Here is a 24,314-nt window from a genome sequence, read left to right as displayed (position 1 = left end):
GCTTGCAAAGCTCCAGAGGACAGCGTGCAGCTCCCCGCTCTCTGAAGTCAGACCAAAATAACCACAGGTGACTCCGGATCGGCGGGGGGGGGGGGGTTGTGCAGGCTTTTTAAAGCTCGGATGAGGCATCTTGCAATTCACAAAACGCCTCCAGCTCCCGTTTGACGACAGGCGAAGACATGAAAACGCGGCGCGGCACCACAGCAAATTGCATCACTAAACACCAGCACACCTCATCTTTGCCTCACTCTCGTTGTTTTGACTCTTTTTCTTTAGCAACAGGTGAGAGAAACTTCTCGAATCGATTAGCCTTCGGCGCGCGATGAAAACTGATTAGCAGGTGAGTTGAAATGAAGTTAACTCGAATGGATTTGCCTGCTCCTGAAGGGCACGGAGAGACTTGCTGGACGGATCCCAATGCCCGAGCTGTTTCCAATGCAATCACTCCGGCAATCAATGGGAACAATTAAAGGAGTTCCACGTAGCGACGGCGATGACAAAAAATCAGTCAGCGGTGTTACTAATGACAGCCTGTATGGAGAGGTTGTCAAATATGACCGTAAAACATTTCTCTCTCTTTGCAACCGCACATTTCGCCGGAGGATATGATAGAGTGGGGACGTAAAATTCAAAGGTTTGAGAGTCATTTCCTTCACTCGACGCCGACACAGGAGTTCAGATTCAAAAACAGGTATTGCTGTTTTTTTATACAGTCAACAGTCGATGTAAATACAAGTCAAGTAAAAGGGCTCAGCTGATGTCAAGAAAGCATAACGGAGTTGGCAATTTCCAGGCATGCAATTTACAGAGGAACCGTAATGGCGATGATGAAGACGATCGTGGCGGCCTTTGAAAGGCAGCGTTAGGGAAGCACTCTGCAGCCCAGCGAGATAACTTCAAATTGTCCATAATCACAGGATCTGAGAGCGTATAGGCCGACAAAGTCACGCAAAGACATCTCGCGCTGCAGCGACGTGCAAACTCGTCCGCACAGATAACAATTTGACCGCATTACTTAGGCGTAATTACGCATACATTTCCTGGCCTTGTTATGACACACAAGCACACGCAGGGAGCCGGAGCCCGCGAGGGGGGAAGACGAGGGACTCGACTGCAGTCTGAGGTCCGAGGGCCTGCACATCAATAACTGGGCGAAGTGAGGTAGATGAAACACATTACTTTGACCTAAAGAGCTCAGTAATTACATTTGGCATTTTGACAAGTGTTTAGCTGCAGTGAAGGTCAGTCCTGTCAGCATACGAGATCTATGCTAATCCACTCAGACGGAAGAAAACGAGGAGACGAGAAGTCGAGGGAAGGAAGGAAAGAAAAGGCCCAGACGCAACCGATGCCTTTGTGAAAGTAACATAAACCCCTTCCTCCGTCCCCCGGTCGTCAGGATCTGGTTTGAAGCTCGGTGACAGAAAGATGTCAGCTGTCAGGAATAAGTCTGACGTTACCTCCTCCTCCGCAAATGCAATCGTGGATAATTGAAACTTCTTACTGAATCAATGCAAGGCTGTCCACAGGTATCAGACACACTGAGAGCCAGACCGATATGAAGTTTTGGGGGCCGATGTTACAATCTGCAATGTGTCTTCAAAACCAAAGAGTTTTGGGTGATAGCAACAATCCTGATACATCTCTGATGGGCCAGTATCGCAGGATAATATCAAACAGATGAGTGCGAAGTAAAAAGACAGTTCGTTAAAAGAAAATTCAAAAGATTGATGAATGAAATCATATAAAATGTTTGTGGTGATTAAGCCCTCATAAATTCAAACCTAAGACTATTAAATGACTTATATCATTTGAATTTAAGACATTTTAACTCTTTCTTAAGGACCTACAGAGACCCTGTCAACTCAAAAATGTAAAAAAGGCGCTTTAATTTAATTTTGATCGAGAACATATTACCCTCCATGAAATGAAATAAGCACAGCACACCTCAAGTGTCCAAAGAGCACCTCTATAAGATCACCACAAAGACCCAGCAGCACTTCGACCTCATTGCCTTCACTCGGGTCTCATACATTTTGAATAGAAGATAACTTAAAACAACTCGTGGAGACTTAAAAACATCAATCCGGGATCTCCTCGGCTGCTTCTTCACAAACCCGGGAATCACTAACAAGAACCCACCGGAGGATTTTAGTTTCAAACGTGGTAAAGGGTTTCCAGGAGCTCGCACCACATGAGGCTGCAAGAAGTTCATTAAAAATCTTAAAGTCAGCTCTAAAAAGGCAAAAGAAGCCGAAGACCTTGTAAGACGTCAGGCTGCGGCAGTCGTCTGAATAGGTTAAAGGCTGAATAGGGTTTTTTTTTTGGCTTTAGAGAGTTTCATACAGAGAAAACTGAAACTGCAGGAGTAAAGGCGAAATGTAGCCGATGTACAGTTTCCATGTTCTGTAGAGATAAAAAGAAACAGAAAAAATCTTCCACCTCCGTCTCTGACTTCGTGGGCTAAAGTCAGGACACTTTGACATGTTCAACATTTTTTTTGATTGTCAGTGTGTTTTTTTTACTAATTTCTTCAAAGATGAGAGGAGGTAGAAGAATCCAGCACTGTTGAGAGAGTTATCTTCTTGTATTCATACTAATGTTTAAGTCAGCATCAGTTATCCTGCGGCTGCTCCCAGAGGACACTGGTGAAGTCAAAACAAACTTCAGAGACCCCGTTAATGCAAAAGACTGTTTTTTTAGGCAGTATGTCTCAGTTAAATGACGTGTTTTTAGTTGTGAACGTGACCTCCTGTAAATGTAGATGGCTTTTGATTGGCTCGTCGTGTTTCTATCATTCATCAAATCGCTCTGAAAGAGCTTGTTCTCGGTGTGGACATCCTTAAGATAAAGCATCGTATATTCAACAGTTATGCCATCTCAATATTTATGCTTTCACACTGGTCTGCACTTTGACTTAAAGGATGCATCAAGTGGGGAAAAAGGAAAGGGCAAGAAATTACATTGGAGAAAAAAAAAGGCCAAAACGAGTCGTGTAGTTTAAACACAAAGTAAACTCTAAGAAGCTCTTTTTGATTGATATGTGAACTGGACTAAATGATAAACACATCCCGCCACTTTTTTCAGAGATTATTCCATTAATTAGCATGTAAATTAGGCATTCACTGGTGTCCCCTCTCCAGGGGGGGACAATGTCTTTTTAACTTATTAAACTGATAGTGACCTCTCCGCCAGGAAATTATTTACATGTCAACACACAAATCAAACTTCAGATGCAACATTGACTCACTGAGCAACCAGCTATTGTCTGCCTCGAACAAAGCCGGCTTGGTTAGTTTAACTCGAGAACAGAGTGCGATGGAAGGAAAAGGCCGACCAACTGTCCTAACCGTCCAACGGTCCCAGGAGTGGACAGCTTTTGGGCATGTGTGAGTAACTATGTTCACACTGAGAGGCGTGATTAGCATGTATGCAAAAACAAGTGCTGGTGGGATAAAAAAAGTAGAAGTCAGACGAACAGACGGCGCAGGGATCAGGACATCTCAGCTGCTCTCCTCCTGCTTTAAGTGCTAATTGAGCTGCCCGCTGTCCTGACCCTGACCCCCCGGCCTATTCACGGGGTCCCGTTCTCACGGCCGTGACGCACCGCTGGAAGTAGCCTCTGGGTCCCCCGCCCACCCTCGGCCCGGACAATGAGGGTCACCACCTCGCTGCCCACCATCTTGACATCCACCCCCACGTTTGACAATGGCCCCCGGTGGCCCCGGAGCTCCTCACAATGGGCGGACGCGCGTGACAGAAGTGGTTACGTGGCTTCTTAAAATGCAACACCAGGTCTGGTCGGCCTGGCTGCATTAATTGGACCTTTTGGCGCTCGGAGTCCGGGGGTCAGAATCGATCCGGTGTGAGAAGGAGAGCAGTGATGAGGCTTAAACTGGACTCCTGTGAGACGGCTTTCACAACTCGCTTCAATTTTTTGGACCAAATAAGATAATTAGAGAATGTAGTCGCACTAATAAGTACGGTCGGCCTATTTACTCCAGTACAGCACTTCACTTAGTATTTCAGTTGTATACTTCTCTATACTTTTACATTTCATAAGGAGATATTGCACCTTCACTCTCTGACAACTAAACACTTTCATATAAATGACTCCTCCTTATTATAAAATCTGATCCACTGGTGCAGATAAAACTATGCAATAACTGATAAATGGGTTAAATGAGCTCCACCTGACCCCCTACAACATCAAAATGTTACTTACGTGTTAATGCATCACTAAGAAGACTTAATTATTTAATGATATGATGCTTTAAAAGGGAAAATGTGTCTACGGGTGCAATTATTCTGTCCATTTGTCCTTCTTGCTCATATCTGTATGTGAAAGGTGAATAGACGAGTGTCGTTTTTATATGATTATTTTGCTTTGACTTCATTTTTAATCATTCAATCACTGTTATTTCCTCTGACTCTGATGCCGATGAGGGATCAATAACTTAACGATAACAATATCTTATCTCATTTTTCTGTAATACAAGCTGAAAAAAGAAATCATAACAATAATAATAATAATAATAATAATAATAATAATAATTGTGGTACAACACAAAATAAACATAAAAAACATATACATATAATAATTAATGGATTGTTTTATGTTGTGCATACCCTTGAAATGTATAAGAACATAGGAATATTTGTATTTTAATGGCATTAAGCATTCATGTAAAAATAAAGTAAAAATATATGAATACTAAATATGTATTTAATACTAAATAAAATAGCATCTGCACTCTGTCTTGAGTGATTTTATTTGCTTTAATATGCAAAAAGAAATTCTCTTCCACCACTTTCCATTTTGTCATCTAAGCACTGCCTAACATACAAGTCTGTTGAGTTTGGTCTATAACTCTGAGCTAAAAGTACTTTATAAAATAATTATTTCATTAGATTGAGGCCATCAGACGCACTTAGTCAACCTAAAGAAACAACCCTGAGAGAAAGAGACGGTGTCATTACATTACATAATATCCTCAGATTTCCATTTAATATTTTCAACTTTCATCCGATATTCTGATACTTTTCTTTGCGTATCCTTGGTTGTCAATTTCTATTTCCTCACCATTCATTCCCTGGTTATTGGACACCCCTCTCAGTGTAACGCAATTCAAATCAGCAGCATCACAAAAACTGCAGCCCGTGAAACGACGACAGTAAAAAGGATCTAAACTGTTCCTCCGCCGCTGTACATAGCTCAGTGTTTAAACATTTCACTGATGTCTTACTGATGTATTCGCAGAGATTAAATCAAATAAAACTGAATTATTTTTTAACACAGCTGCCAAGAGCGTTCCACCAAAACACACAAGTTTGTGACAGAGGAGATGGACGTCCGGTCTCTGCCATCCGCTGCGGAGCGGCTATAAACGATGATAAAACGACGTCATTACGACGGCCGTGTAAAGCTTAATGTTTCAGAAAAGCACTATAAACCCTGGCCGGGGGGCGGGGGGGGATAATGCACGCTTTGGGATGGATTGATATTCTAGTTGAATATGACAAACGACACTTTAAAGACGGCCCGCCCACACTATTGCACTTTAGCGGAGAGGACGCCATATTTCATTTCGAGCACGTTCTGTCAAATGTTTGCATTAATAACAATCGAGGCTCATCCGTGACCCCGCGGAGCCGGGCGGGAGCGCCGGGCGAGAAAATGAGAACGCCAACAATGGCACTTAAAAAAAAAAACAGGAGAGAAGCCGTTGCATAATCAGCACAGAGTGTGTGTGTGTGTGTGTGTGTGTGTGCATGTGTGAGGAGGTGGGGTTGCAATTATCAAGCACGGTTGAGATGTCGGGGGGGAAATAGACAGTGAGCTACTCGTGTAAGTGTGTGTGTGTGTGTGTGTGTGTGTGTGTGTGTGTGCGTGGATCTGGAATTGGGCCCGGGGAATATCAGGAAACTTCCCTCTCTCTCTCTCCGGACTGACAGCTTGGCTAATGGCAAACATTCCTCCTCTCTTTATTCCCCACTTCATCAACACCCTCGCCTCATTATCGTGAGTCACACTGTAGCCCGGTGCACACACACGCACACACACACACACACACACACACACACTCCCACACACCTTCACAATGTCTCCGCTGCTGGATTGCACTCTGAGACGTATTATTACAGGGACCCTCTCCGAGTGACAGAAGAGGCTGAACTGAGTCATTTTGATTTGGAGGATCTTGAGACAGAATCACTGAAGAGCGAAGAGCTTCACTTTCTTCAGACGAGGAAAAGAAGAAAAGGTGGCGGACAAAATTGCACAACACCTGACAAAAAGAGCGAGGTTTATACATTTACAACAAACATCAATTCACCGTTCTGCTGGTTTTTAGCCTCCAAGAGGCCACCAAAGATTTGTAAAATAAGAGCAACACAACAACTTTTCCGTCACAGTGTGCCGGGCTCACTTTGCGTTTATCATCATATTTCTTGTTTAAGGGCCCGATATGGTGATAAGACCACTGACTGTATAAAATAAGGACCTACAAGTCTGAAAAGTGAAGCCAATGCTGAAGTGACCTAAACCTGCATTCTTTCTAATGACCAGCAGGGGAAAATCAGCCCACTTCTCACTTGATTTATTACCTCAGTCAACAGTTTCCTAATGAGTTTATGTTCTCAATCATTTGTTTCAGGTCTTCTTCAAGACAGCACGATGCTCACTTTGTAAATTATGGACCCATTTAGAGCAGAATGGACGATAAAGCAGGGTACGCTTTAAGGCGTGGCTACCCTGTGACTGACAACCACAACAACCACCAATCAGGATAGAGGTGTAGCAATGCGCATGCTGCTCGGCTCCACCCGCTCATCCAAAAACAAGATGGTGACGGACACAATCCCAAAATCAAGTTTGTTTTTTTAATGGCAGTCCGCAGAGAGTTTGATGTGTCTTGGATTGTTCAGGTCTCCTTCTCCAGATTTTAAAGTTTCCTGAAAACTTTCTCCTCTTCTTGTTCTTTCGTGTTCAACTGAAATCGATTGGCGATACGAGACTGAAGGCCACCTCGTGTGTCTCAGACGTTTAATATTTGCAAAAGGAATTATTGAACTGACTCATTACCCGAACAAAACACATTTCTGGTGTCTCTCTGTCTCTTTTTTTTTTTTTCCTACAATGTTTTTTTAGGCACACGTCCAACTCTCCAATGGATTGCCACCATGGAGCCAAACATGGCTGCTTAGAGATTTGTGACACAACAGAAAATCCTGCTGGCTTCCTTTCAAAATGGGCCAATACCAAAAAACTTAGCCAAACTAAACCAAACTGAACACAAAGGAATAGAAAAACTCGCCATGACGTGCCAGTGTGAGTATGGCAGAATTCACACTGGGAGACAAAAAATAAATAAATAAATAACATTTTACTGAGGAGTCAGAAGTTTTTGAAAAATGTCCATCTGGGGCCTCAGGTGCAGCAGCGCGCCAATGATAATGGCCTGTCTTTTTTCTCTGTCAGTATAAAGACGACATTACTCAGCCGAGGAACACCTACCAGCCACGTTGGCCACATCTGCGGTGCTGACGTTCTGAGCGTTCGGGCTCACTTTGAAGGTCACAGCGGGGCCCTCCACCCTGGAAAACACACACAAACACACACACACACACACACGGTGAGACAAAAGACATCCTCAGAATCTATTTCCCATTGGTGAATGGCGAGATGTTGTTTTTCAGACGGAGAGGGAGAAAACGAGTTGTGCTCATTAAAGCTCAGCCATACGTGGCGCTGGAGAAAAAAAAAAAAAGCTTTAACCTGTGGCGATCCCTTAGGCTGTTGCAATCCCCATCACCACTGTGAGATAACCTCTTGAATCTCAATGTAATGCGCCCGGCGGCATTTAAGCACGCTGGGAAATGAAGAGAAGGGGGTCGGGGATGAGAGGATTTTTGGTCATCAACAAGAGGACGCTCCGATACGTGATGCTCAGACGAGCGAATGCATTTTCTAGCAGCCCATCTCACGATGCATTTACATTTTGATTCGACGTATAGTGATTGCGACGCATATTGTCGTGATGGATTTAAAGTGAGGGTGACGGAAACTGGGGCGGCGAGAGAAGACGGGAAGAGGGACAACGTGGACAGAAAAGGGGGACAGAAAGACATCTGTATTGTTTTTTCTAGCTGCTTTAGAAGGAGATTTCCCCCCCCCCCCCCCCCCACGTTCATCCAACATTCATGCCAATAAAGCAGCTTGAATTGAAACACCGAGGGAGCGATGGAGAGAAGCTGGGTGGTCGGAGGCAGAGCGGAGTCTCCCAATGTGATTAACCTTTTGTTTTTCCTGCTGTAATTCAGACTAAAGGCCCAGCAGGAAGATATATTACCAGATTCCCCTCCAGGAAGTATTGTGCACCGCTATAGGAAGTGACTGCTACTGTAGCACTATTATAACATATGGTGACATCATCATTGGAGCAGGTCCTATCCTGAAGGAGCTGATGGAAAATGTTTTCAGGGATTCAGAAAAGTGGTTTTCGTTTCAGGTTGATGGATTTAAATTGTTGCACTCTCAATGAGGAGGTTGTCGAGTGTGTTTGTGCAGGCTGTGCGGTCCGCCTCTTCTGTTTCAGTGAAAAGGTGAAAAAAAATAAAGTAACTGTCCGATTTTTTACAATTTGAAACACATAGATAAAAAAAAGGATAGAGGGATACAGAAGATGTAGACAGTTCTGTCTTGTGAACTAAATATCTTCTTTCTGAATGTCTCCAGTTGGCACAAAATGTCTGACAGGAAGTGAAACAAACACAACAAAACCTTTTAAAGAAAAGTTCACCCAGAAATAAAAATTCAGTCAATATCTCCTCACTGATGGAAAGACAGCTTTCATAGTCCACAACACATTTCCGGAGCTTCACAGCAAGAAAGCATTGCAGCATTCTCCTAAAGGACTGAAGTAGCTGGGGACTCGATTTAAACCTAAACTAAAAAACAACTCGTCTGGCATAATCCAAGTCCGGAGAAGCCCCTGGGATCCCAAATTGATTTGAAAAGACGTTTTTAAGCCAAATTCTTCACAGTAGCGGCTAAGCTAAAAGCATTAACTCACACCCGTCTGAAATGAGTGCATGAGCCTGACTGCACGGCGAGTGTGTAAATAAACTCTCAATTAATTTAGGATCTCTGGGTTTCTGGAGACTTGCGTTACACCGGACGAGTTGTATGGAGCCATTTTATGCATTTCTTTGGCCGTTCCTTTAAAACAAGTCTCCAGCTACTTCAGCTGTTTAGGAGAATGATGCAACACTGTTTTTCTGTGAAGCTTCAGAAGTGCTCACCTGACCTGAGGAGATGATGATGGCTGCATTTACATTTCAGGGTGAACTTTTCCTTTAAAAGATCTTTTCTCTTCTGAACCTTCAAACTAAATTCATTAATTGTATCCAATGTGCGCTTCTCTAATCCATCCGACCAGTTACCTATGGAGGCTGAATTTCAGTGATGGATTGTAACTAAATACAATTACCCAAGTACTCTGCACAATACAAATTCAAGGTACTTAGTAAGGTACAATGTTTGTAACGAACCAAAGGATGAATTAATCTTTTGTGTGTTGAGAAATTCTCCTACATCCACAACTAAATCAAGTATTTAAAAGCCCTCTTGGATAAGCCTGATGATGCATCGTCACAAAGCTAAAAACACATGAAAAGTTGACTTTTTAGAGGCACAGGGGTCTCACAGGACAGCCACACTACAACCACATCATGATCTTATAGGATATGATGCACTGCTGCAGATTAAACGAGCCAACAGTATATAAAGTAGATCAAATGAGCTCAATCTTTAATGTCTACAGCAGTAAAATGCAACATACACATTAATGCAGCGCTAATATTAAATAAAAAAACAAAAACAGGACAACTATGACAGGGACCACGAGTACTTTTACTTTTCATACCTTAAGTTAATCTTGCTGTTGATACTTTTACATGTAGTGGTGCCATTGTACTTAAAGTGACTATGAGGAACTTTCAGTTTTTGCTCTAGCGCCCCCTTTTGACAAAAGTGGTACGATCCGTTGTAAAGATCTTTGCTTGAGACCGCAGGAAAGATCGCGATAAGGTTACGCGTTTAAATGTGATTTTATATGTGATATATGTGACCGGACCCGAGCACAGGCATTAATAATAACTACATAAAATATCAGTCTTTTCGCTGATGATGATCACGTTTATAATCATCAGAGGAATCACGAGACGGTTTCATAAACACTTACAAGTTCCTCGCAGTCACTTTAAGTAAAAGGATTTGAATGTTTCTTCCACCTCTGACTTACTTTGCAACAAGTTTTCTCCTATTTCACCAAACATCAGGTGAAAAACTCCAAAGTCTCCTCTCTCAAACGTTTGTATTAACGGCCTCCGCTTGACATTCCCAGCCATGCAGTCATTATTGTGGCTTTTAATTGGGTTCCTCGGTCCCCGAGGTCAGTGCATCAAAGACAAACACAACAGTGCCCGACTCACAGTAGTGGTGTTATACTATTCTAACATTTATGGTGCAATTAGACCGGGTCAAATTAATAATCCCCCGGGGGAAACTTGATGAAGCCAAGTGCTCGAATTGAACAGAAAAATAAGAAAACAACTCTACTTCCTGTCTCCTTTGTAATGACTTCCACGATGTGCTGTCCTGCTGTAAACTACACTTTGCTATATGAGGAGCCAAAGAGGCAAAAATTACACAAGAGAAAAAAAAAAAAGCCTGTCTCAGCCGTCGTCTGAGGAGCGCCACACAACGCTCCGGCTCATTTTTCTGACCATTATTTCTCCTCCGAGCAATGAGGCCGATGTATTTGTCACATCTGTGAAGTGATTCATCAGCGGGTGCGAGGCGAACGTGTACGTGTGTGATGAAGAGGGGAAAATCACTCATGTTGAGTTGATCACACATCCATCTGTCGGCCTCTGCCACCCAGAGCACCTCCCGCACAAAGACACCACATCGACTCCGAAACCTTGTAAATAACCTCGTCACTCACCGGTCGCAGACGCTCAGGCGAGGTGATTACAACATCGTCTATTACGCGTATTTATCTTCAGAGGATGCTGCTATGTAAACAGAATCATCATAATAATATGATAAAAAATGACTTTTTTATCTTTTATGAGCGATCGATGCATCAAGATTGAGATTTTCAGGAGATTTTTCAACATCACCGTCTGACAAAACAGCCTCTAAAACCCATTAATGCGGTTAAGAAATATTTTCATTGAGCTGCAAAAAAAAAAAAAAATCTGATGTCTTTGTCACTCAGATGTTTTAATCTCACAGCAGCATTATGATGATTGATGTGTGTAAAAGATCTGCAGATGATGATAATGTCGATGATGACTGAAACGATAAATCCTTTCCATCTGACAGAAACAGTGACGGCTAATCTGACGGGTTGATTGACGACAGAAACAAATCCTCTCATGTTAAAGAGATAAATCATCGGTATTTTATTGAAAGAATGAAAAACACTGGTGCTCCTTTTTTTTTTATGGATATTGAATAATGAATCTCAAAAAACTATTTATTTACTTGGTAAATAGTTGTGGAAGACAATTTTTCAAAACAAAGTGGAATAAATAGCCTGAAACAGTATTTGTTGTTATTATTTTTAAATAAGTCAGCGGTGGAAGACGTCATTAAACCCTTTAGTTAGGAAACAATAGTGATACCACAAAGGTAAAAATATTACAGTGACAGCACTGATGATGAAACATTAAACATTAAAATGTCTAAAAACGACTGCACCTATGTTATATATGTTGATTAAACGTCAGAGAGCGAGGAAGGAAGGATACAACCCTGAATATTTCTGTTGGAGTCATTTTTTTATCAGTTAAGTTATTTGTGGATGAAGACAGCAACTCCCATGATCCCACACTACTTCATGATGTCATCAAACTACGTCTTCAGTCACTGTTTTTCGATCGAGAGATCCCTAGCGCCAGAAACTAAGATCTGTGCGTTTGTGTGTAACACATACTGTACAGCAGTGCTTCACAAATGGTGCCCTGTGGCGAGTCCAGGTGTGTCGTGGGAAAACTCATTATTATTGCAACATACAGCCGTACAACAACCAATAAATGAGTTTTTAATTTACGTCATCAGGCACGTTTTTTACTGCTGTTATGATTCAGCAGCCATCGGATATTGAAGGATTTTTTAACCCATCAGCCTCAGACTTCTTCAACAAGTCTGACTTCATCAGTGCTCTGTATGTATTCATTCAAGTAAATCATTTACCTGGAAATATAATCCCTTAAAAACCTTCTAAGAACACAAGTGTTTCACCATTCATGCATTTATCAGGCGGCAGAAAGGCCCTGATGACACCCAGTGTGAAGGGGGATAACAGGGGCGGATACAGATCACTTTCTAGTGCGAAGAAGTTCACCTTATTTTGTTTAAATTTGGTATTAGTAGATAAAAACAACCGTGTACAGAGTGATTAGACAGCACGAGGCTTCAGATTTTGTTGCGTGTGGACACAAAAAGTTTGACAATCCGCTTAAGATGAGGTCATGATACATAAAAAACAAAAGAAAAGTTGAGTAGAATAATCCTCTAGACCGAGTTACCGGAAAGTTATAACACCAAAACAGTAATTTTAATGGTCTTATCCCATGCTGACTGTAAAAAACTGAATATAGAAAGTAACCGCTAAGTTCAGTCATAAGATACTGTAAGTGTGCTGGAATAGAAATGTAATATTTCTAGGGGGGGAAGGAGGAAGTTCTCCCAAAGCGAAAATGAAGCTTTATAATAACAGAACCTCAAAAATACAGTAAATTGTTTCTTCACTTCAAAAACCTCCATTTTAATCGAGTCATTTTGTTATTATAGAGTCCTTAAATTCAAAGTTTCTATAAATGAGTTGAAAAACATCAGTTGTTTCTACTTGAAAACCCACTCGAGTGATTTTATTTTTCTTCTGCCGATACCAGCTGTTGTTTCAAGATACTGACACTTCACTTTAATCCAAAAAACTGTTGCAACCAATTGATTTGTACTATAAAAAAAAAAAAACAGACTAAAGCGATCTCCATAAGCTTGGAGATTTGTTTTATAATTAAGCTGAAGCTTTTAACTGACATCAGCTGAGTGCAGAACAATACAGACACACTCAAGTCTCAAAATCTGGGAAAAAAAAATGGCTGATAAAGATGCAGATTTCTCGCAGCGTTCACACCTCTGCCCCTCAACGGTCTACATCCAGTCCATCACCCTCACCACGCAGGCCCACTCTCTCCTCCTAGTGGCGGCTCTTTGATATGACCCCCTCAGCTCAGACACAGACATTACATCACCTCGACCCTCCTGTTTCCAATATAAAAAAAAAACAAAAAAAAACATCCAGTCTACTCTACGCTCAGTGACGGTTACGCAACAGCCATCATTATTCGGCGGGCCAGCTACAGTCAAAGGCTCAGCGAAGCCACCCACATCAACGCTTCCCCGCCGCCCTCTTCTCTCGCCCTCAACCACTACCAGGCCACCGCCGCAGCTAAAAACATTTCCAAGGCCGTTCTGCCTGAAAGCGCTCACCGTCAGGATTATCTAATCAGTATCGAATTGTTCCAAATGAAAACGTAAAGGGTGTGAGTCACTCTCCAGGTTTGTTGTGCGTCCTGGCACAGTGTGTAGGCTCACTTTTATGATTCAGATGTTGCCGGAGTGGAAGTTTTTGCTGCAGGCTCCGTGAACCGCTGCTGCTCTCTGGCTCCGGCCCCCCCCGAGAGGAAATTGTCAGAAAAAAAAAGGGAAGTTTTGTTGTCTTTTTCTCAGCGGCTGGGGGTTGCGCAGGTCGCTAACTACTTTGTTCACAGACATTTTTGTTGTTTTAATAATATGCTAATCTGGTGCTATTGTGCGAGGTGGAAGGTGGAGGTGCCTGCGGTGCTGCTGCTGCTGCCGCTGCTGCCGCTGCCGCCTGGTAAATGGATGAGATGCAGGATGAATGTATGGGAGGGGAAATATATATACTGCTATGACTTTATACAGTACTTTCAGTTCTGTTACAGTCAATATAACTTCTTACAGTTCACAGACCAGCTCACCCAAGTACAAAGGCAAACATTTTTCTATCCTGATAGAAGATATTTGTTTCATTTTTCCACTTTTTAGAGACATAAACCTGAGAGATATTGTCCTCTACCCAAATATAACGGAGGTGGATGGAGTTTATTTTGTGATTTTCATTAAAATAATATATTTACTGTCCTGTTTTACTTTGAATGATCCACAGATACATCCCTGTGAACAATCTAACAACTGGAAATATCCTCTTGTAATCTTTCAATCAATCAAAACCTTTCTGGTTTTTGGTGAAATGACCCTTTAAAATAAAGGAATTTAAGAAGGAGGCACAGATTAGTGATCCGGCTCAACAGGCTATAAAATCACATTTCTCCAATAATGGATAGTAACTAAGTACATTTACTCAAGTACATGTATTTTGCTATAGCATTGTTCATTTTCTACTTCTACTCAAACACAATCATTTGATAACTTTAGTGAGTTTCTAGTTACTCTGCGAGGCCAAAGCACCAAAACAGAGCAATTTAAGATTCATTTATTTTATCGGCAATCAGATAAAAGAGAAAATGCTGAATATCTGATCAGCCGGGTCGATTATGAACGCATACATAAATCTAAATACATGTAAGATTTTACTGTTTCTGTAACTTTTATAAAGCACATTTAATATCAGGTACTTTTACTCTCGTTCTGTTCGTACGGTGACTTTCACTTTTACAAAACTAATATTCTAACTTTTATTTCAACATCTTTCCTTTTTTCAAACAGGACATGTTGAACGTTTTTAAAATGCTGCTCTCTCAAACGTCTGAGACGCTTTTTGTTTTGTCTTTCAATGAATGTTTTCAGTGTGGGAGTTGTGAACAGACTGCTGACCTGATGGGAACAGGTTGATTCAGTGTTGTGACGGACTCGTCATCCGTCCCTGAAGCTGCTCGTGAAACTCTTCTGGAGGCGATCTGAAGGTTGGTTTGTTTGTTTTTTAAGTGCGGCTGTAAGAACCACACAGAGCTCGACTCTGTCCTTCACACTGATAAAGGCACATGAGCTAATCAATGAGGACGCTAACACAGAACATTACTCTCAGGAACAACACACTGAAGTTGTGGAGACTTATTTCAGTTGAAGGAAACATTTTATCTGTCGAGGAAAAAGAAAATACTGTCTGACACACGCTGATGATACTAAACCACTGCATGTTTGATGCAACACAGTTACTACAACTGACAAAAACACCTAAATGTAATTTAATTAACCCTCAAAACAGTTTCTGGGCGTTTTTATTTGCGTCAGTCACATTTTTACCTGATTGAAGCTGGAAGTAACTGAAACCTTTAAGGGGCAGTATGTAGTTTTGGAAAGTCAAACTCAAAATATTTTCTTTTTTTCCATAACTGAATAAACAAGTTGTTCTCAGGGTTTGAAGCTAGAAAGGTGGCAGGGTCCGCCACATACAAACAAAGTAAAACAGCATGAATTCGTGTTGGTTTACTCAGTTTATTCAGTCATGAAAACAAAGAGAGTTTAATCAGAAAAAATCATTCAACGAAGATCTTTCTCTTCTGATTAAAACGTCTTCCCCTAAACTACAGAGTGCACCTTTAAAACTGCCTTTTGTGCCGTATATAATGCCATAAATAATGATAAAGTGCCCACAAGTGTCAGCAGGGACAGAAACTCCTCGGTTCTTGCTGCTGATGATGTGAGAGTTGAAGCTATCTGTAAAAATCTGTCTCTGGAGTCAAAACAAGCTTTTCTCCTGAGAAGTTGTGTTGTTTATTATTCAGAAATGTGATCTTATAAAAAGAAGTGATGAAATAAGTTGTTTAGTTCTGTTTCGTCATTTTCTTTCTACAAACACAGAAACTTAAATCCAGTTTGAGCAGCTGAGCTTTGATCAAACACAAATCAATTTATAAATTCTAGTCGAGAGACTCAAAAGCTTCAAAAGCTGAACATAAACATAATAAACAAATACAGTATGTGTAACATTTCCATTTGTTGGAATGATAAAATCAACTCATGTTATGAATATTGTAAACGTGGTCGTAAATCTACATAACAGAGTTTATCATTTGGGGAAACTTTGATTTTCAGATGTTAATTGAGAGAAGAAGGAAAAAAAAAAAGCTCTGGAAACCAGTTGTTGCTGGTGTTGAGAAGCGGGGCCGGTAAAAGCCAGAGGCATGCTGGGTAAATCAGGAGTGTCAGCGGGCTCAGTGTCAGTGTAAAGCCTTTGTCTCTGGGCTTACTTGTTCTGCTGGAGGTGACTGCCGTTGCCACAGCGGTGAGGAGCCGGGCCGGCCCTGGAAAAATAAGCGTGGCGCCTCTGACAAATTGTCAAGGCGGCTCCCCCTGCTGGGCTTTCACTGCGCTCGCAACAAAAGAGACCCCCGGCTTTCTCTCTCTCTCTCCCCCTCTCCTCTCTCTTTCTGTGTATCTCTCTCTCACTCTGTCGCTCTGTCGCTTTCTCTGCCTCCAATCCATCACTCTCCCCAGTGTATAGCTCCCCTCCTTTCATTCCCAGAATAGGAGAACAAAGACAAAAGGTGCATTAGAACAGGAGAACAGTACGGGCCACCCAGGGACTCAATGCAGCAGCCGAGCGGCACGGCGAGGAGCCGCGGGAACAACGGGGGCCGGGTGGGAGTGTGTGTGAAGGTATGTGCATGTGTGTGTGTGTGAATCGCACGACCCCAAGCCGCCCAATCCCCACCTGTCCACACACACACACACACACACACACACACACACACACACACACACACTCACAAATACATGAACGTTCACATGATTTCTTCCTTCTCTGTCTTACTGCAATTCAAGTTCAAAGCTGCTTTATCGACGCTGCAGAGCGACTTCACTGCATGAAAACCTCAGTGCACACAGGTACACACACACACACACACACACACACCCTAACAGCGTTAGTGTTGAAGTATAGAGTCACCACGTCGCCGGTGTTAATAACACTATAAAAAGAAAAGTTTCAGGCCGCCGCTGCAGAGCCTCTTTGAGGACAAACACATTATCTAATCAACGCCGGCCGACGACCGAGCGACCGACATTGAAAAAATCAATACTTGATAATACCGTAAATACGCTGCTCTCGCAAGATAACAGAACAATAATCCAAAATGATTCTGCACAGATTGCAGTAATCACATTTTCATAATTGCTTGAAAAAATCACTCATCAAGTCCCAATTCCCCTCCGTCAAACACTAAAGAGCGGCGCAGACGCTGCGAGTCAAATTAAATAATGCACTTTATAATGTCAAGTTATAGGTCATGCCAGGTTTGTTTTATGATTTGTTGATTGTTTCTGAGTTCTCAGCTCTTCTGTTGAGGTTTCTCACATGAAGACTTTACTTCAGCATGCAACCCAGTTACACCAACAGCTGCCCGAGTGCATTTAGTGACGCACGAGAAAGCCATTTGCCATTATTCCTAAAATATGGTTATTAAACAACATAAATGTAATGGAGGCAAGATATGTTACAGTTTAGAAATAAACTTTATTGTCCAAACCCGGACGGCAAAATCGTGCCAGACACGTTCATCCGAACCAACCATATGGCCCAGATTTGGGTTCCTTTTCTCTTCTGCTGGGTTTGGATCTGTTCTGGTTTATCCGCTCCGCTCTTGGCTGACATGTGGCCAATGGTATGGCCCGCTTGTGGCTCAGATCTGGCAAACAGGAGCGGACCGCACCAAGTCCCATCGTTCCATCGGTACGTGGGTCGGATGAACGTGTCTGGTGCTAGCCAGGACGACTTTGCTTACCGGGAAATGACAATTGACAATTACACAACGCCCCGAGCATCTTTTCTCTGCATTATAATGTCAAAAACAAATCTTATTGTTGCATCAGAAAACCTGCAGCGAGATATCTGTGACAGGCAAATATCGTCCGACTGATATCTTACAACGGGCTCGTCTGTCTGATCACCTTTATGGCTCGTGACGCCTTAAAACGAAGCGAGACATGAGAAGCTATAACCTTATTGTGCAAACAAAATTGTTTTTCAATCTCAGGCTCTCAGCTGAAAAAAAGTGTTGGTCAAAACTTTGAAATAAAACCTGCAGTACACCTTTTATTCCCACATTTACACGTTTCTGTCCCTCGCTGCCTCAAGCGTTTCAACTGTGACCACAGAGGCCTGTTCACAAACACACAAACACACTTTTATGTCCACACGCAACACAGAACACACCGTCTGTATACCGACTGTAATCCCCAGCAGTCAGCTCAACTGCGAACCACTGCAGTGGCTGTTGTTTTGCTCTTGCAGCTCGCCGCATTAAAAATGTTCAAAAACCAACCGCAAAGTCACCTGTGGGGGCAAAATACAGAGACGACTGTGGAGAGGGAGGGATGGACGGACAGAGAGACGGAGAGAGATCGAAAGAGACGGAGAGATAAAAAAAGAGAGAGAAGACGGAAATAGATTGAGACAAACCGAGAAAGAAGCAGATTGAGAAGGAGAGACGAGGAAGAAACAGAGTGATGGAGGGAAAGACAGAGAAAATAGATAACGACAGAGTGAGTGAGAGACACAGAGACACAGAGAGAGAGAGAGAGAGAGAGGGTTCAGGCAGAGTTCAGTCTCATTAATAAATGATTGCAGTTAGCGGCGGCTCGACTCCAACACGTCAATAACGCCGACGAGCTTCTCTCATTGCCCCCCCACCCCCCCCCCACCCCGAGCAGAAACTGTTGACAGAATGAAAATCAGGCGACGTCCTTGGATTTCACTCAGCGAGGGCACTGTTTTCTTTACTTTCTTCACTTCTGATTTTAAAGCCCTGCGCCGCTGGAAACATATTTTTTTTTTATCCCACCAGTTTGCCCTCTCCGATCTGACGTGCTAGGTGGGGGGGGGCGCGATGCTGCTCATCATCATCATCACCATCATCATCATCATCATCCACGGAGGGAACATCTGAAGAGTTTCATAACGTGACGCTCGCCCCCTTTGAGAAAATTGCCGCCCACTTGAGCCCCACAGGTGCGAGATGGTTGATGTCGGGAACGTAAAGCAACACTATAGACGAGATGAGTCATCTGCAGACCTCTGCGCCCCTTCAGGAGCTCTCGTCTGAGCATAGAGTCCTCTGTGATTTTCAAACCTCATCGTGATGAATTTGAAGTTTTTTTTTCTAGAAGTAATTCTAAATTTAATTCAGCTGCTTGGCCGTCTGACAGCTGGCAGGGCTACATTTCCAGAGGCGCTGGTAAATCACAGGGCGTAGAGAGCTTCAGAAGGACGTTACACGCATTAAAATGCTTTTATTGTATTTCTGAACACGCTGCTGGAGCACTAACTTTGTATTTGTGTATGCTGTTTACTAAAAAGACCCAAAACCTGACCGCTCGCCCACAATAAGAGGACTCGGCTCCATTACAGGGACCTGAAAGGTGACCTCCACAATTTAACATTTTACGTTTAAACATAGTATATTTTTTTTCATGGTTGGTGGCGCACATTTAATGTTTAAGAAAAGAGTAATGTTTTAATAAGGCTTCAGTAAAGATCCACGCAGACCTCTGTAGAGAAAAGTGATGTAAAGTCCTCGTAGCCATCTTGGCAACAGCTCCGGGCAGTTATTTAGAGCTAACAAGACTGGGCCTCTATCTAAATGAAGGGGGAGAGAGCCAGAACGTATCTTTTAATGGTCTCCAGGACATAAAAATCTATAGAATCAGATCTGATTTTTTTAAAAATGTGTAAAATCTTTGGTGACTTTGCCCCAAAATAAAGATTTAAATGCCCTTTTCCCCACCGATTATATTTCTACTGCTCACGCGAATGGGTTTGTGACACTAACTCCTATTAATAATGAACAACATCACCTTTCTTGTTTATCGTGTGCATTAGCGTGATATCCTCCTCTACTGTGCTTATTACAATATGTGTCATACAACCACCATCTCCGGCGTTACGGTCTTTTTTATTCAAAAATGCCTTTTCCCGTCTCCTCTGAAATGTTTCTGATGATACAAGTGCTGCAATGACTCCCAAATATTAACAATGCTTTGTGTTCAAATGTTCATCTGGTTTTGCAAGAATCAAAGAAACAACCATGTGAACATCTTTGATCGACCCCAAAGCGTTTTTGTTTTTTCCTACGTGCAGCTCAGGGAAGTGAGTTCGAGCCTGAAGGGGCACGAAAGTGAAATCCAATCAATGGAAAGTCTGCCGCGGGACAGCAACTCTGTGTGACTGTAATGTTCTGACAGCAAAAACTAAATGACTGTACACCAGCAATAATCATCATTATAATCTCATTTCAAGCAACATTTTTCACCTTATAACGTAACGCACAGGGCAACGTCAGCATTAACATGAAGCTGAGTACAGTATTCGCTCCACTTCCAGCTGTTTTTGGTCTCCACCAACTCCAAACTATCCAGTTTCTTCACAAGCTAGTTGCTAACTCTGTCTGTCAGCTTTTTTTGGTGCTGAGCGGGAAAAGTACCGTGATTAAGTGTTCTCATCATCAGAGTATCTCCCCTTGATTGGACTGGATTGGATGGTTGATGAATACTTGGTGCTTATATCCTACCGCATCCTGTAACTCATTTAGGACGAGTGTGTATGAGCTACATACAGTATGTACCACTCATCATGATCAACACCTGATATACATCATTTTTTACTGACATCATTTATAATCCCAATTATTTTGCTGGATGTGTGATCAGAAACTTGAATAAACTGGCATCAAACTGATAAACTCTCTCTGGGTTTCAAAGCTGATCCCTGTAGGTCGCAGCGTTGATTGTTCGCGGATGATTGTGTTAAAAATGTGCCGTTTATGAGCCGCCGCAAAACTTGGAAAATTCTCAAGCCAGATGTATGAACCTGCTGGGTTTACGCTGGTGACAACAACTGGTGTGAAATGTGTCACATCCAGAGTGTTGGCGTTGTTCGAACACACTATTTATTGGCATTTTGTAACCAGAGCAGGTGCAAACCGATCGACCGTCTCAATAGCAATAGATTATTCAAAAATGGCAGCAAACACAGCAAAAGTACAGTTTTTTTTTGTTTTTTTTATAATACTCCAGCGCACAGTTGTGACAAATGAATGGTTTCAAACCTGGAGAAAATAACGGCAGCTTTAGGTTGGATGGTGATTTTCAGTCCGGAGAACAAACAGCATTAACACAGCGGGGAGGAGCGACAACCCTGTGGGGGTTTTTTTTTTTCCTGCTTGAGTTTGAATGAGAAGAAAACAAGGAGCGATATAAAGCAGCAAATACATACGAGAGCTCGGCGAAGTCCGTCATCTGGATTCTCGCCATACGAGCCAGGATCTCCATCAGGTGGAGGCCTTCGTCCGTCTGGAGCCCACTGATGATGAGGAGGAGGAAGAGAAAGTAAAACACACCTCGTCAGAAATGATACTGTATTTGTGTTTTAAAGCAACCAACTACCTGGAAAATGCCCCTGAACGCACCACCACCTCCCGTCATGAAGACCTTGATCTGGATAGCGTGTGTGTTTTGTTTTTTTTAACCACAGCTGATTGCAGGATGATTGAATGCATCTATTTTATGACATGTAAGATCAATAACTGCAATATGATGATGGTGAGACAGAGTAAACGGTGCCGTACCACCAGGCTACAGAGACTTCGGCCTTCTCGGTTCATCCTCAGCACTTTTTCTTTACCTCGCAGTCTGACCCGTAGAAAGGCATAAAGACTTCACTAGCTATAAAGACATAACCAGTCTTGTTGCTGGTCTTGTTTGCTTATGTAGGTCAAACAGAAACATCGGTGGTTTCATAACTAGTTAAAAGTTCCTCAGAGTACATTTAAATATCCATAAAAATATGTAAATGGAGGCCGACACTTCTCTGCTCGTTAATGTTGTGTAACTTTGAAGTACGAGCAGCGAACTGAACCGATTAGGCAAAATAGTTTTTCTCCACAGTGGTGCAACTTAAATCCAGAATCTGTGTGGATTAGACTCGTGGCAGGTAAACACTAATGAGGGCAAATCAAATTCTTTGAAATTCAAATGTGTGTTGAGGTGAACTCTCTTTATAATTTTGTCATTTTCTAATTAAGCAGAGTCAAAAGCTGAGAGCATTTCTCTCCAGGATCCACTCCTGCCAGGTGGATAACACACAACCAAGAAGAGAAAGAACATATTGAGAGTTTTACATGAGATCGTCCGTCGCTAACAGAAACCGAAGCACGTAGTGAACATCTCTCAACGTCTCTGGGTCACGTCAAACATGCAAACTGAACAACGACAGGAGAAAAAGAATGATAAATCAGTCCGAAAGAGAAAACAAGGGGAAAAAAAACACAGGTGAGGTCAGGTAGGAGCGAGGTCAAGAGGTGGGAAGTGGCGTTTGATGGCGAGGTGAATACTGAAGAGGGAAATATGCAGACGTAAAGCTCGTAATCATCGCTCCCCGCCGCCTCCCTCGCTTTAAGCGTTAAAGTTTGTGCCGACAGGAGAGAGACGAGGTCAGAGAACTCTGAACAGCCATTCAGCGAATGAAAATGACTTTGACAATGTTCGACAATGAGAGCGACCTCTGTTGTGTTGTGTGCAGCGCCTCGTACTAAAAGAAGAGAAAACTACTTCACCCTGAACCCTGATCGAGTGCAGCTATTGTAACGTGCATCGTTCGTACACAGGTGTCCACATATTCTTTACTCCAGTGGAAGTACAGATACTACTTACTCAAGTAAAAGTAATAGAGTACTGGCTCTGACATGTACTCAGAGTATCAGAGTGAAAAGTCTCCCTCTGAAGGACAAATAGCCACATGTTGGGTTGGTAAAGCGTCCCGAGCAGCAACAAAGAGAGAAAATAAGAAACTCTGCAGATACGAGACACTAACACGCCTTTTCTCCCCATTCCAGCCTCTCTCTGTTTACGTCTTCTGACGTTTTTGTTTCGTCTCGCCGTGCGTGATGTGCTCTGATAGGTCGACATCAGTCTTGTGATGTTGGGAAGGCGGTGTGCGATGAGGCAAAAATAAAAACGAGCCTGTTTTGAAAATGTGAGGAGGAGAAAGTTCAGATGTAGAGAGGAGAAGTCAAAAGTTGTCTGAAAAATACCTGAAAAGTCAAGTACACTACAGTATCGAAGTATCTGTACTTGATTACTTTCCTCCTCTGACTCATGCACTTTTCATAGGAATGTCTATAAACCTGTGCAAGTACAGTAATTACTGGTAGAGTGCAAAGAGTTTAAGACTGAGTCACAGGAAGGTAAGTGTGGATAAATGCTGTTTAGATGTAATGTTCAGTTATTATCATTGATCCCAGCAAGACCGGAAAATAAATTATTGTCTGCCAATTCCTCTGTACTGCTTCTTTATTAATCAAGTTAATTGGTGAGTGAAATCCATTAAAACCTAAAAGTCGTCGTAGATGAAACGTGCTGAAACACACGTGTTGTCTTCTGAAGCTTGTTAAGAAGGAATACTTAAGGAGGTTTTAAAGGCAGACTCCAAGTGTTTCCAGGGTTTTAAGATGCAAATCACAGCAGCGATGTGCATTATGATTCATACGGTGTGTGTGTGTGTGTGTGTGTGTGTGTGTGTGTGTGTGTGTGTGTGTGTGTGGGATAGCAGTCAAGGAAAAGCATTTATAGGTTGAAGGGTTAAAAGGTGGCCAAAGAGAAAGTGTCTCAATGCCCACGTGTGTGTGTGTGTGTGTGTGTGTGTGTGTGTGTGTGTGTGTGTGTGTGTGTTAGGAGCAGGTGTTTTCCTCCAGCTGTGATAAATCATCCTGTCTTCATTCTCCTCCTCTTCACCCACGGACACAGGAGGAGGTAATGTGCTAAAACGACCAGGAGGTTCCTGCCGTCACCACGACACGACGCCAGAGATCAGAAATCTGCATCTAATACCGTTCTGTTACAACTGTAGTCCTATTTTAAGTTCTGAGAGACAAGACAACCTAAAATCTAAGAAAAATCAAAAATTTGAACACGATCAGCCGCCTAGAAAATAAAATCTAATAATAATTAGGATCAAGGATGGGGGATGGATCATCTCTTCAGTCTCTACCAGACGTGAAAAATATTGTCATTACTGCCAAAAAGGCCGTCACACAGCTGACAGTAGCTCAAGTCACACCACTGGATATTTTAAAGGACACCTGGGGACGTTTCCAGATGTATTTATGGCGACACAATTTAAAAAACAGGTTTTTTTAATCCAAACCATCATGTTTCCCTGACCAAAAACAAGTGGTTTTTTGGGCTAAATCTAACCGTA

The 24,314-nt window shown here is 42.4% G+C and overlaps 1 protein-coding gene across 1 annotated transcript in view; it reads right to left on the bottom strand.

Moving 5' to 3' along the window:
* Nucleotides 1-24,314, bottom strand: part of LOC311266736 (receptor-type tyrosine-protein phosphatase N2-like) — a 205,473-nt gene that overhangs the window by 136,592 nt on the left and 44,567 nt on the right. The window contains exons 10-11 of the mRNA XM_084369258.1: nt 21,333-21,419; nt 7,517-7,596 (exon numbers count right to left, since the gene is read on the bottom strand). Of these exons, the coding sequence (XP_084225384.1) occupies nt 7,517-7,596; nt 21,333-21,419 (167 nt within the window). The remainder of the gene's footprint in view (nt 1-7,516; nt 7,597-21,332; nt 21,420-24,314) is intronic.

Source organism: Pagrus pagrus (assembly GCF_965226575.1).
Source record: "Pagrus pagrus genome assembly, chromosome: 12".
NCBI lineage: Eukaryota > Metazoa > Chordata > Actinopteri > Spariformes > Sparidae > Pagrus > Pagrus pagrus.
This window is presented reverse-complemented; position numbering and strand designations above follow the sequence as displayed.